The sequence below is a fragment of the Alexandromys fortis genome, unplaced genomic scaffold (assembly GCF_014885135.2).
Source record: "Alexandromys fortis isolate MF-2015 unplaced genomic scaffold, M_Fortis_MF-2015_v1.1 scaffold_24, whole genome shotgun sequence".
NCBI classification, from domain to species: domain Eukaryota; kingdom Metazoa; phylum Chordata; class Mammalia; order Rodentia; family Cricetidae; genus Alexandromys; species Alexandromys fortis.
In genome coordinates this window covers 10,761,966-10,776,385 of record NW_026067906.1, presented here as the reverse complement: position 1 = coordinate 10,776,385, position 14,420 = coordinate 10,761,966, and the positions used below count along the sequence as shown (strand labels likewise).

The 14,420-nt window shown below is 43.3% G+C and overlaps 2 protein-coding genes across 2 annotated transcripts in view; one reads left to right on the top strand and one right to left on the bottom strand.

Annotated features, from left to right (window-relative positions):
• The first annotated feature begins 831 nt into the window (after nucleotides 1-831).
• The window catches only part of Nav3 (neuron navigator 3), a 694,335-nt gene continuing 680,746 nt past the window's right edge, over nucleotides 832-14,420 (top strand). The window contains exon 1 of the mRNA XM_050135526.1: nucleotides 832-1,064. The gene's annotated coding sequence lies outside the window, so the exon portion shown is untranslated. The remainder of the gene's footprint in view (nucleotides 1,065-14,420) is intronic.
• Nucleotides 13,042-14,249, bottom strand: LOC126497483 (glyceraldehyde-3-phosphate dehydrogenase-like). The gene has a single exon (XM_050135529.1). It carries the CDS (start codon nucleotides 14,225-14,227, stop codon nucleotides 13,226-13,228), a length of 1,002 nt encoding a protein of 333 aa, XP_049991486.1. The 5' UTR covers nucleotides 14,228-14,249; the 3' UTR covers nucleotides 13,042-13,225.

Here is a 14,420-nt window from a genome sequence, read left to right as displayed (position 1 = left end):
CCTAAAAGCTGCTCACTGAGAACTGGCTTTGAGTTAGGGTAGAAAGAAAGGGATCAGATGAGTGTCTTCATTCTGCTACGCCCCCCCCCCCCCCCATCCCTGTGTTTTTAGCTCCCGGGAAAAGCCACTTAGAGAAAGGTGAGCCTATGGGTAATGCTGGAGTAGCGTCTAGAATGTACCTTTAAGCACGTTCTCCAGGTCTGGGAGGGGAGAGAAAAGGAGATGCTATGTTAGCTGGAAGAGGAAGGTGGTGGTGGTGGTAAGCCCAAGATATTTGACAGCTATATCTTTCTGTCACTGTCTTCCCCCCCAAACCACGCATCCCTGCTTAGAGTCTAACATGAAACGAAGAGCCCCCACACCCCCAGTTTGCCTGTGTGCTTTCAGTGAAAAAGTCGGTGCACAAGGACGGAAGCTAGAGCGGCTGAAAATAGGTGCATGACTTGTTGAGCATACAAATCATTTCCCCCTTAGTCTCCGAGGGACGAAAAAAAAAATCCCTTACTCTCCTTGCAGCCTGTTCTGCAGTCAGGAGAGGTGACCGAGGCGGGTCTCACACAATTCTCAGGGGCAGTCTCCGCAGGAAACTTTGCTCGCCTAGCGTGCTGGGGCTATCTTGGGCTCCGGCAGGGACCTTGGGCGAGCTGCGTGACTCCCCTCCCGGCCAGGGCCCCTTAGAGCCCCGCGAAGCGTCTGTCTCTTTAAATCCCAGCTGCGCGGCTGGGAAACAGCGCCACTCGCCGCCCAGGCCGGCTGCTGCGAGCTCGCGCTTCGGCTGCCGGCTGCGCGCGGCGAGGGCTCGGCTCGCCCGCGGGCTGCTCGGCGGCGGCGGCGCGGGGCGGGGAGGCGCGGCCCGGCCGAGAGCGAAGAAAGAGCGAGCCGGGCCCGGGAGAGGCGCCGCGCCCGGTCCCGCGCCCGCTCGCTCGGCGGCCGACGACGATGTGCCCGGCTCGTGCTTTGCCCGCGTCTTCCCTAAGACAATTTCCATAGTAACCCGGTCAAGTGGCTCAGGACGGTGCAAACCTGAGGATTTCGGCGGCCCCGCCGGCGTTGACCTCGGCCAGGTAACGCTGCGTTCTCTTCCTCTCCTCGCCTTGCTAAACCGCTGCGCTTCTTGCAAAGTTCCTTTTGTGGAAAATCGCCCAGCCCCACGCAGCCTGGGGGATTTGCAACAGCGTGCTGTGCTACCCAGGTGCTTGCCACGGGCACCCTCCCCTGGCACTTCCCCAGCATTTATTATCACATTATTTAAAAATTATTTTGATCGCTTCCTCCACTCGCTCCCCTCTTTTGACACCCCCCCATGTTGCTCTCTTCCAGGCTTCCCCCCTACCCTGAGACTAGTGATGGGGGGGTGCCAAGGAGAAGTCGGGGGGGGGGGTAGGGAGTGATAAGTACAGTATGGTCCAGGGAGTGGCGGGCTCCGGTGGCCTGGATGCTCTGGGCTACTTGGAGCATCATCCATTGGCATTGCTTGCACTGGGGTTATGAGGAGGGTTGTCAGCACCGGGGAGCCCTAAGTCTACATACTGAGCTCAGAGTCTGGAAGGGGGGGGCGATGTAGGCTTGCGGGTGATGGAGCACTTGGCTGGGTGGCTGGCTAGCATCCATACATCATAGCTTTGCTTCCTACTCCCCCGCCCCTCTCTGGGTTTCTCTTTCTTGTTCACCATCCTCTGTTTCTTTCTTCTTTTCCTCACTATCCACACCATTCTCTTCCCTTCCTTTCCTGCCCCTTTCTTCCCCTCCTTCCCGTTTTTTCCCTTTACAAAAAGGGAGGAATCCTTTGTAGCCCTTTGGTTCTGCCAGCATGAGAATGCCTATGAAACCAGCAACGTGGCTACCTTAACCTGCTTGTTTTCAGACCAGTCCTCATCCATCAACATATTTGTTTCCTGAGTCTATTGATCTCCACGGATTGTGCAGAAATGCATTCTAAGCTGGGCGACTGTATGTCAGCATCGGACTTCTGCGGCTCTAAGTATCACATGAATTGTAAAGACAACCTGATTTTCGAATCCAAATAAGCCATGGGTATAAATAAATGTATCTTTGTAAAAAAAATTTAGACTTATTTTAGTGAAACTTCCCTCTCTGGTTATTGTTTTACTCTTTCCTCCTCTTTGACATTTAATTGTAGGGGACTTGGGAAACAGCCCCTTCCCCTCCTCTAGTTTATAAGGAACATGCAACTTTTATTGTAATTATCTTCTCTGGAACTCGATTGAGTTTGCACTAGCCAGGCAGTAGAATGAAAAGGTCATAGTTAAGATTCTGGTACCTGCTCCCTGAAAGCCAAACTGGTCCAAGTGGGAAGTCCAGAGAACCAACGGGCTGTTCTGTTCTGACCCTACCAAAGAAGAGAAAAGCATTAGCAACTTCTGTATGTGTGAAATTAGGATTGGACTTTGGTGCTGAGCATGTGAAAATACTATCAAGTCAGGCCTTTTGTTTTTGGCCATTGACCAGGGACAGCCATACCAAGAATGTGTAAGCTAGTAGCTGCTATTTAAAACCAAGCTGCTAGAATCGAACCTATCCCGCCTTGCTTGAGTTAGATGCTTTCTCATTATGTTATGCCTTTAATTTTTGTTTGACATCTAAGAGACATGTATCATGAGAAAACAAAAGGTGTTTGTATATGTGAGGTCGGCTTCTCTTTAGCCAAAAAGGGGTTTATGGGGATTTAAATTTTTTTTTCTTAAACAAGAAACCCTGTTGCAGTCAAGTTTTCTGAGATCTCAGTATTTCCCATGTGGAACATGGTCCTTGTCAGTGATTTCCTCCACTTTCGGTGATGTCAGGAGTTGATGCAGGGAAGGGCTCAGTTTCAGAGCACATCCAAACCAGCTCCTTTTCTTTGTGTGTGCACATTTGTCTTTAAATTATATTATTAATACGGGATGAAGGATCCTGGGGGCAGAGAATGGGTTAGGAAGAAGACAAACCGCTGACAGAATGGGAAACAAACCCAAAGCAGAGGAAGCACAATTGCCGTGCCACTCAACAGCGTCATCTTTGTGTTTAGCCAATTAGGAAGCTTTGCATCTTCAATGTGCTTCATTTTCTTATTTGTTCAAACGGTATTGATTGAGCCAGAGGTTGTATTTATCCTGTTCAGATGTTCAGGGGAACATTTAGAGAATATTTAACAACTCATTTGTCAGTGCAGCTACCAAGGCCTGCTCTGAGCACATTTCTTTGAGCAGGGATGGTACAGGTATGATGGTATAGGTAGGATGGTACAGGTATGATGCTACACTTTTCATGCCTGACTCCCAATTCTGGCATTTCCTGAATGAATTGGTTTTTTTTTTCCCAGACACATGAACAAGATGCTTCCAGTAGTCCAAGTGCAACTTTAATGTAGAATTAATAAACATATAGGTACAATAAAATGCTTGTTTTTTATTCTTAATATCAGAGTTATCATGCCTTCTGGCCACTTTAATATAAGTGTGTGTCTATGAAGGACTCTGCATAAAGACTTCTAAGTGTCATGTGATTTGAGGTTAGAAGATATTTTAGTGATGGCTATACATCACCCTGGTATATAGTACTTCGATTCTGAAACTACTCGCTCCCCTTTGTGATTGGATCTCTGTGTAGATCATTTAATGGGAGGCTGGTGGTCATGAGACCGCTGCTTTCTGATAGGAAAACAGAACCCCTAGAGTTTACCTATCTCACATCCGTATTTTCATATAATGAGTTAAGTAAAGTTTGTGAGCTGGTCACTTAATATACTGAATTGTAGCAAGTTGGTAATTGCTAAGAATGTAACCTCATTCTCAAATTGCTATCAGATCTTCCTCAAGTTGTCTGGAGGACTCTGAGCGACTCATCCTTGTAACCCATGGCAACAGGAAAATGGTTGTGCTCCAGTACAAGCAGAAGTATGGACCTGGGCCCACACTTTCTGACTATTTCAGAGACTGCATATAAAGAGAATTAGTGTACTGGCTCCTTCCAACAGATGGATGTTAACGTGTTGACTTTGGGAACATGTCTCAGGTTTGCTTTGCAGTAGGTTTTATTTACTCGAGAGGCGATATAAGAATCTTTGGGCGACACATACACCTAATTCCACCTTTATAATAAAGAACTTAGAAGTGTGCACGAGGAATTGTCTTTGTGTGTAGCTGAAGTCACTAGGGTGGGAGTGTCACCATATCAAACCAGAGAGGAGATGTGAACTGTAGAAATGATGGGTGTCAAGGAATTGGTGCTGGAAGTCAGAAGCGGTAGGTCTATATATTTGTACCCGACACTATCTTAAAGAGTTACTTTGGAGTGGCCCTTAGATTCTCAGATGTGACCTAGTGTTACATTTTCCCAGAAGAAAAATTAGAGGCAGGAGAAGGGATTCTTTGAACCATTGATGGGTGGATCATATGATGTACTTTTCCTTCCACTCAGAAGGGGAATGTCTTAGACTCTGTAGTCATTGTACAGAGGCAGTAGACACTGGCACATAATCACTTCTTATTAGATGCAGAACTGCTTAAGCCCAGCAGGTATCACCTTCCACCTACAAGAATGCAAGTGGGGAACACCTTTGCTACAGTTAAAAAGAAGAAAACATTTAAGGATGTTCCCATCTCTTACCCCTCTTTGTAGGGAAAAACCATTTTCCATAATATAAGACAGACTAGAGGGTAGCAAAGGTCCCCAGGGCTGTCTTTCTGTCCACAGATCATCTTTCCTCCCAAAGTCTAACTGCAGCATCATCTGATGTGATGCTGGGGTGCTTATGTGTGTTGAGGTCACCATCCTTTACTGTCCCGGATGAAATCTCAGAACAGGAAGCATAGGAATTGCAGTCAAATAGATTCTGATCTTACTGCGTCTTTTTAGTTAGTTATGGAACTCAGTTGTCTTGTTTATAGAAGCTGCAGGTCTTTAAAACGATACACATTCAGCATTCTCTTTCTTAAAGTGATTTTGCAGTGTTCAGAAGAAATAAACTTGATCTTAGTGAGTTTATAAAAGCTGCTGATTCATGACTCTGGATTGTACAATCTTAGTATGGCAATGCTTGTTGCTAATCTTTGCAGCATGGTTTTTATAGGAATTGTGTTCATTTTTTCCCCTATTTGAGATAACAGGGACCCTAGAGATTCAAGGTTTGGCGACCTCCTGAGAATAAAGTCATTGTTTAGACTAGAAGGAATTTAAAGTGGGTCAGGTATAGCCAGGAAGGCTTGAAGAAAAAAAAAAAACACTTTAATGTTTGTTTCCTTGATGTTGTATTGTATATTTTTATGTGTAGAATTAGGGGTTTTATATTAAACTTCCACTTTTTTCTACTTGAAAAGTCATCTCAGTCTTCATCCCTGCCTGCAGGCTCTTGGAGGGATAGTAAGAAAATTGACGAGAATACCTTATATATTCAAAAGTGACCACAAAGTCTTCTCTGTTGGAGATGTTATTTCATATCAAAAGAGACACTCGAGTTTTGGACATCTCCATGTGCTACTTTCCTAAGACGGAATAGGACCAGTGGATACCTGATTGCATTGCTCCATTTTCAGGCAATATTGTCCAGCAAATTGTAATCCGTTGTCCAAATGGGATTGGTGGGACAGATATCGACTATCTTCAACTGCAACTGTACCACTTCCTATGTAACACAGTGGTTCTTAACCTTCCAAATACTGTGACCCCTTAATGCAGTTCCTCATGGTGTCATGACCCCCAATATCGCTAGGGCAGTGGTTCTCAACCTCCCTGATGTTTGGGACTCTTTAATATAGCTCCTCATGCCTTTATGCCCCACCATAAAATCTTCATTGCTACTGCATAACTGTAATTTTCTACAGTTATGAATCATAATGTAAATGTTTTTGGAGATAGAGGTTTTGTTAAAGGGATTGTGATTCCCCGGTTGAGAGCCGCTGATATAGAGAGTCTGGACATACTCTTTAATCTATGTCTCTATGTTCATGTCTGCATCTCTGAAAATCATTAAACATTTTTGATGATGATTAAATGAGGTAATGTATATTTACCTAATATTTGAGAGCTCTTAGTATATAGCAAAATCTTATCACATATTAGTTGCTTATTGATATTACTGCTGCTGCTATTGGAATACCACAATTATTTTCCTTTGGCTTTTGAATATGAACCATAATACTTACCTATATACTTCTTTCTTCACCTTGGTTTTATTCATAATCTCAAATTGATAGATAAGTATGAAAAATAATTCTTATATCTGTATGATAGTAGGCACTCCATTCTTTGGGTTTTCAGAAAGGTGGACTAACTTTTAAAATACACATTGTAAAGATGATACCCAGAGAGTCATTTTGCTCCTTGCATTTTGTCAGCTGGCCACAAGCTAGTGTCATCTAGGAAGAGGGAACCTCAATTGAGAAAGTGCCTCCTTCAGATTGGCCCACAGGTAAGTTTGTAGGGTCGTTTTCCTGATTTATGATCAATATAGTATAACTGAGCCCACTTGGGTTGTGCTACCTCTGAGTGAGTGGTCCTGAAAAGTACAAGAGAGCAGGCTGAACAAGTCATGGAGAAAAAAAATAAAACAAAAACAATAAGCTGTCTGCCTCCACTGCCAGTGCTTCAGTTCCTGCCTCCAGGTTCCTGCTTGAAGTCCTGCCACGACTTTCCCTGATTAGGCACTGTTAATTGGAAGTGTTGTCCAACTGGCCTGTGATTTATTATAGCAACAGGAAGAAAACCATGGCAAAAATTGTTAACAGTAGTTATATTATCACTGTGATAGACCTTGACCATGTTCTGGGTGGTGGGCTATGGATAGAACTTTAGATCTTTGGGATGGAAAAGCTATTGAGTCCTCCGAACTTAGTAAATGTTTTTTTTTGTTTGTTTGTTTGTTTGTTTTTTGTTTTTGGGAACTTGGAAGATGTAAAAACTGAAGGAGTCCTGATGATGGAGACCTGGTTTATGAAATTTCAGAGGGAAGCAAACACTTTTTGTCAGGGTCATTTATGTGATATTTTGGGTTAATATATGGTTTCTGGGTCAGCTGGGATTGAAGAATCAACTGTAATAAACAAGAGACCAGAACCACCACAGTGAAGCTTTTACTTTAATGGAACAAATGATGCTGGTCAGTTGGGGATGGAAATCAAACGTGATGAAGGAGAGAGCAGCGGCACGGAGGTGGATTTTTATGAGAAGTATTTCCCCAGGACCAGCACACAGGAGCTGACTAGTGTGGGGGTCCAGCGGGGCCAAGGCTGCAGAGGAAGCTGGAGTCAAGCTTGGTCATACGTTACTTGTTTTGGTATCATGAAAGCTGCAGGCTTTGACTGTGTTATGGAGATGGAGAACTTCTGAGGCTTGGTATTATGAGAGGCAGGAGAGGCCTTTGGTGCAGGTGTAGCTTCAGTTGCAGGAGAGAACCTAGGATTGGAGGAGTCATGTATCAAAGTTTAGTCTTAACAGCCTGTGGTCAGAATCCCTGTAGAGAGGCCAGAACGTTGGTGATAGCATAGTCCCCGTTGCAACAGAGATATCCACATAGTACAGATGCCAGGACCATGCGATGATCGTGAAGGATAGTGCTGGTATGCAGTGGGATTGGCATTAGCCTGTAAGACAAGCTATGTATGTTGTGTATGCACACTCAGAGGTGAGGCTACCTAAGCCATTTGGAGCAAGGAATATCATGAATGAATCCCACACATTGGATACTGATGCTAGAATTTGGTTTTGCATGATCTGATTGCAGTTGTGCTCTGGTCACGTTCCCTCTAGGAGTGAGAAAGTATATAAGAAATATCTTACACATTTTTGATTCTATAGGAGCCCACAGTTATGAGACTTCGAACTTTTAAACCGTGAAACTTTTAAAACCTGTAGGACCTTTTCAAGTTATACAATGTTTTATACAGTGATATTAACGTGACATATTTTGAACAAACAAGAAAGGAAAGGTTATAGTTTTCTAGTGCTATGTTCATGTGTCAAGCTGACAAGGGGTCAGTTGTACTGATTAGTTTTTGGTCAGCTTGACACAAATTAGAGTCATTTGGGAAGAAGAAACCTCAATAGAGAAAATGCCTCCCTCAGGCTGACTTGTAGACAAATCTTTGGGGCCATTTTTTTTTATACTATAGATTAATGTGCCAGGGTCTAGCCCACTATGGGTGGTGGCACACCTATACTGGGTGGTCCTGGGTGGTATGGGCAAGCCAACTGAGCAAGCCATTGAAAGCAAGTCCATAAAGAGCATTTCCTCAGGGCCTGCTTCACTTCCTTTCCCCAGGTTTCTGATTGAGCTCCTGTCCTGACTGCTCTCAGTGATAGACTATGTTATGGAAGTGCAAACCCAAACAGCTCTTTCCTCATCAAGTGGTTTTTGCTCATGGTGTTTATCTCAACAATAGAAAAAAAAAACCCTAGGACAGCTATCCAAGAATTGAAAATCTAAATGAGAGCTATAGTCGTGATATGTTAGTATAAAAACACAGCAAGCATAAAATCTGTAGCTCTAACTGTTCACAAGATTGTTATCCTAAAATGGCTCACTACAAGTTCCTCCTACAGAACGGCGCTGAATACTTTTTTTGTACGTGCAGTCATTTAAAATTCCATTGAGAAGAAGGTGTTATTTGGGTGAGAATGTCATGCTTCATTTTTTTTTAAAAAATCATTTGCAATATGAAGAACTTCACTACGTAGGCAATTGTCTTTGTACGCTGGTGTCGTGTCTTATCTGAAAACAAACTATTGGATTGCCACATCGCTCTAAAGAGTTTTGCTGAAGGGAAGTTTTGAAAAGGAATAAAAGTAAAGATGCTTTATTGTATTCCAATAGACCCATCACTGAGTTTCAGCCAATGAGGTAATTTCTTAGGATTCTTCTCAGTGTCATGATTCTGGGGTTATCAATGGATAGGGATCCTAATTTTCTCTGATTTTAAGACTCCAGCATAACTGATTTTTAAATTTTGACCTCTCCATTAATAAAATTGGTACTAAAATGATGTGATTATCATCGTAGGCTTTTAATGGAAAGTCAATCAAATAACACACACACACAATAATGCATGAAAACTTGCTGATATGGAACAATTGCTGTAAGTCTTGGTTAAAAATGTGGTATTATTTTTATTCAACAAAAATATAAGGACTTCTCATGAAACACTAATGTGTCCTCTAGTGTCCTGATTAATAATACTGTATTGTCACATATAACAACAATCTAAACCATAATAAGCAGTTCTAAAACTGTATCAAAAATTTATTTTTCTTTCATTTGTAAACTTGTTTCAAAGTTGTAACAATCAGACTCTAAAGGGTTTGCCTGTTCCTGCTCATGCGCTTGGAATGTCCTGTAGAAGGTGGCAGATAGCTGATGTATGACTGTGGGTGCCACCCTTACGTTGCAATATCTACTTTTCTTTGTTGGGCCATTCGCCATGTTGTGAGCATACTCAATCGGTCTCTGGAGACTGATCTGGCAAGAAAGGAAGTGTTGATAGACAGCAGCAGTCTATACCAGACATGCCAAAGGGCTACCTTGGGCAGTATGCCTAAAGCCCTAGCAAGGTCTTGAGATGCCATCTTTAGGGCAGAATTGGAACATGTTCTCTTTAGTCTCTGAGCCAGAACCGCCTAGCTGTGCAGTTCCTAAAATCACGGCCCAGAGAATCTCTTTGAGTTAGTAAATCCTTAGTTCCTGCAACTGATAAGTGTTGGAGTCATTTGTTACGTAGCATCAATAGATAACTTAAATTGCCTCTTGGATTTTAATTGCACACATGAATTGGTGCTGTTTTATAGACAGTGAAAAAATGACAGTCCATAGAGTTCTGGTCGACAGAATGCCATTTGATCTTTCCTTTTCCATAGGGAATAGCAAGTGCCACCATGGCTTCCTTTATTTCAGGCTCCCAGGAATGAGCCTCTGGTGGACATTATCTACAAGGAGAGCAGGAGACAGTTTCTCTTTTATTTGAAGCTACCTGAAAGTCAATCAAGGGTCTTCTTTCAGGGTATGTCTGTTAAAAATTCAAGTATTTGCCCAGTGGTGGCACAACCCTTTTATCTCAGCACTCAAGAGGCAGAGGCAGGGGATCTCTGAGTCTGAGGCCAGCCTGGTCTACAGAACGAGTTCCAGGACAGTCAGGGCTACACAGAAATGAAACCTTGTCTAGAAAAACTAAAACTAAAACCCCAAACAAAAATTCAGCTATTTTTAGAATTTTGGAAGAGACTAGAGGTGTATAGGGACCAAGAACTGTAAAAGACTCTAGTGAACCCCATGGTAGACTTGACTATGTATGGGAGTTTTCCAAGTTACTCTCAATGCATCCCTGTTCTCATCGTGCTATGAAGCCTTTATGGTGTGGGCTTGCCACAGAAGCCCTTCTTTGTATGTCATCTTACTCTGTCCTGTAGATTTTCAGCACTTTAATATGACCTACATAAAGTTCACTGCATGTTACCATTACCACTTCTTTTCTCAATTTCCTAGCTTGATTTTTGTGTGGAATGCTAAGCTGTCCTCCTTAAGCATGGTTCTACACTGTATTTGTCCAACTATTCTCACATGTATCTGAAAGCCAAAGATCTAAAATACATGCTTCTGTAAGAAGAATAGATGCTTTATGAATGCAAGGTTTTGGTTGTATTCTCATACATAAAAAGAGGTAACTGTTACATTTTGCTTTATGATACTGTTTAATTTTAACTAAATTACTATCCTTTAAAAAGTTTGGAAGTGACTGAACTTTTATATATATATATATGTTTTTGGAACATTGGAGACTAGAGGTAAAGTTGCTTCTTTAAATGCTTAATGTATGTATTAGGCATTTTTGTGTGAATGGACAAACAGTCAAGATGTGGGTTTGTGGTTCATGTGGTTTCCATGTTTGCTAGTGTTCAGTAGGGTCACTAATAGGATTTTTGCTCCTGAAAAAAGCTTCAGATCCAAGGTTACCTTGCTATATATCAGCGATGGTTTTACCTGACCAACACCAATATCATGCTCTCTGGGAATACAAAGTAGCCTCCTCTCCTCTCCTCTCCTCTCCTCTCCTCTCCTCTCCTCTCCTCTCCTCTCCCTTCCTTTCCTCTCCCCTTTCATCCTTTCCAGTCCTCTTCCTCTCCGCCCCACTCCTTATCCTCCCCCCTCCCTTCTCCTCTCTTCCCCCTCCCTACCTCCCTCCTTTCCCCTCATCTCTCTCCCTTTTTCCTGTCTTCTTCCTTTTTCTTTACAGACATTTGTTCTTTAAATGAGCACTACCTGGAAAGGATCAGGAACACCAACAACCACTACTTTTCAGGACATTGCAAATTAAGTTGCTATGGACAAAGCTATGGACAAAGTTAATGAAATCAGCAGTTCTTGATAGTTTTATATTTGAGCACACTATGTAGTAAGATCTGCCTTTAGAATTGATGGCTACAGATTCAATATATTCTTCATGCAATACATAAAAATTGAACTATATTTTGTTGCCAGAGAAATTGATTTATGGCAGATGTGTCTGGAGTTTGGGTATGCTTTTTTTAAAAAAAGAGTTTTCTTGATAAGCATGTTTTTATTTATTTATTGTTGAATAATGTGTCCCATCTTGTGTGTGTATTTTCTGTGCTCGGCACGTCAGACACTGAATTAATCTATCCCATGAACTAAACATGATGTTTCAACAAAAACAAAAGTTTGTAGATGTATATTAACTGCCGTCGAAACTGTCATGATCATAACAGGAACACAGGAATGAATAAAACAAGGTCCTCGTCCTTGAAGTTGGACTGTGTTTAATTTTTAATGCAAAAAGTTTTCTATTTATTTTCCAGAGTGTTTAGTTGCTTATTTATAGTGAGACATTACAATTTATTATGGCTGGGCTGTGCTCAACACAAGGCTGGGTGGGATTATGTTACCATAATTGAGAATCGTTCCGAGTTCTGCACTGTTAATGCTCACTAATGTTCCTGTGAAGGTCTCCTATGCATGGCCTCACTAACCACAAAGGCTTTTCTGCCTACAGCAGATAAACTCTCAATGTCACGGGAAGAGGCATTAGAAGCTTTGCCATTACTTACAGCTTTTTCTTTTTTTCTTTTCTGCCAAGTAATAACTATTCAGGCTAGTCCCTATAGAGCGTGATTCTGTTGCAGCTAGGATTTTATTTTTCAGAGTGGGAAGGCATTTCATAAGGTTTACGTAGGTTCTCTGGTACTGGTGTTTGCTAAGTACATGGAAAGAACATATCATAAAATCACAGTCAATGGATGTGTTAGATAAAAGAATGCCCCCTTTTCAGGGTGTACATCACTATTCTCTAGGACAAGGATGGCCATCCTCGTGGCAAAATGGAATCTGTGGGTGTGTGATTAAAGGGTAAGGAACTGGAAATGGAATACTTGGCTGGGACTGGTTTGGTCACACAATTCATTCAAGTACCAGGTTGGGAATTATTCCCAAAGAGGGTTAGAGAGAGAAACATGGTAATGGAGACAGGCTCAGAAGGGGCTGCATGGTTGTCTCTGCACATGGAAGAAGACGCCATAGGTGAAGACATCCAGGGCATTCTAGAAGCCACAGCAAAGCCAGTGAGTGGAATCTTATCTGGATGCTTAAAAGAATCAGTTCTGCCGATGAGCTGGGTTTTAGTTTAGTGAGACTGTTGGACCCCTGGCCTCCAGCACTGTAAGATAATGCATTTGAATTCTCCAGCCACTGAGATTATAATAATTTATTGTAGACACAATAGAAAGTGGATACAGTAGAATATAGGTCATGGCTTTATTTTGCTTTAGGCCAGGTTAAAAAAAAAAACCCTTTGGAATTTCATAGCTCCTGGGTATGGATTGCATTTGGAGACGGTAGGCCAGCACAGAGGGAGCAGGATTTTTCTCCCTCCCTAAGACAGAGTTTCCAAGCACGTCTAGAATCTGATATAGTCCATTTTGTCCTTGACCTGTCCTGGGTGCTGGGATTACAGGCGTGTGCCACCATCCCCACCCATTGGTATTTTCAAATATGATTCTACTTTGTTTTTTTTTTTTTTTTTTAAGAGGGGTGCAATGAACTTTATTGATGGTATTCAAGAAAGTAGGGCTCCCTAAGCCCCCTCCTGCTATTCTGGGGGTCTGGGATGGAAACTGTGAGGGAGATGCTCAGTGTCAAGGGTTAGTTAGGACAGGGACTGCTCAGCAGCCGAGGACCTCTCTCTTGCTGTGTCCTTGCTGGGATGGGTGGTCCAGGGCGGGCTTCTTACTCCTTGGAGGCCATGTAGGCCATGAGGTCCACCACTCTGTTGCTGTAGCCGAATTCATTGACGTACCAAGAAATGAGCTTTACAAAGTTGTCATTGAGAGCAATGCCAGCCCCAGCATCGAAGGTGGAAGAGTGGGAGTCACTGTTAAAGTCACAGGAGGTGACCTGGTCTTCAGTGTAGCCCAGGATGCCCTTTAGTGGGCCCTCGGATGCCTGCTTCACCACCTTCTTGATGTTGTCATACTTGGCAGCTTTCTCCAGGCGGCATGTCAGATCGACGATGGACACATTGGGGGTAGGAACGCAGAAGGCCATGCCCGTGAGCTTCCCGTTCAGCTCTGGGATGACTTTGCCCACAGCCTTGGCAGCACCAGTGGACGCAGGGATGATGTTCTGGGCAGCGCCACGGCCGTCTCGCCACAGCTTTCCAGAGGGGCCATCCACAGTCTTCTGGGTGGCCGTGATGGCATGGACTGTGGTCATGAGTCCTTCCACGATGCCAAAGTTGTCATGGATGACCTTGGCCAAGGGGGCTAAGCAGTTGGTGGTGCAGGAAGCGTTGCTGACAATCTTGAGGGAATTGTCATATTTGTCATGATTCACACCCATCACAAACATGGGGGCATTGGCAGAAGGGGCGGAGATGATGACCCTCTTGGCCCCACCCTTCAAGTGGGCCCCAGCCTTCTCCATGGTGGTGAAGACACCAGTAGACTCTACAACATACTCGGCGCCGGCATTGCCCCATTTGATGTTGGCGGGATCTCGCTCCTGGAAGATGGTGATGGCCTTCCTGTTGATGACAAGCTTCCCATTCTCAGCCTTAACTGTGCCTTTGAACTTGCCATGGGTGGAGTCATACTGGAACATGTAGACCATGTAGTTGAGGTCAATGAAAGGGTCATTGATGGCAACAACATCCACTTTGCCAGAAGTGAAGGCAGCCCTGGCAACCAGGCGTCCAATACGGCCAAATCTGTTCACTCCGACCTTCACCATCGTGTCTCTGGAAAGAGGCTGGCACTGCACGAAAAGAAGCGGCCGTCTCTAGAACAGGGAGGAGCAGAGAGCCCTTTGTTTTTATTTTTACTGTACTTGGAAGAGTTGTCTAGAAGCAAACCCTTTTAGTTAACTATTTTGAGATGTTTTTAACTTTTCTTTTTGTTTCCTTAGTTATTATGGATCTGGGTGT

Coding starts and splice junctions, on each gene's coding strand:
- LOC126497483 (XM_050135529.1), bottom strand. CDS start 14,227: ATGGTGAAGGTCGGAGTGAACAGATTTGGCCGTATTGGACGCCTGGTT.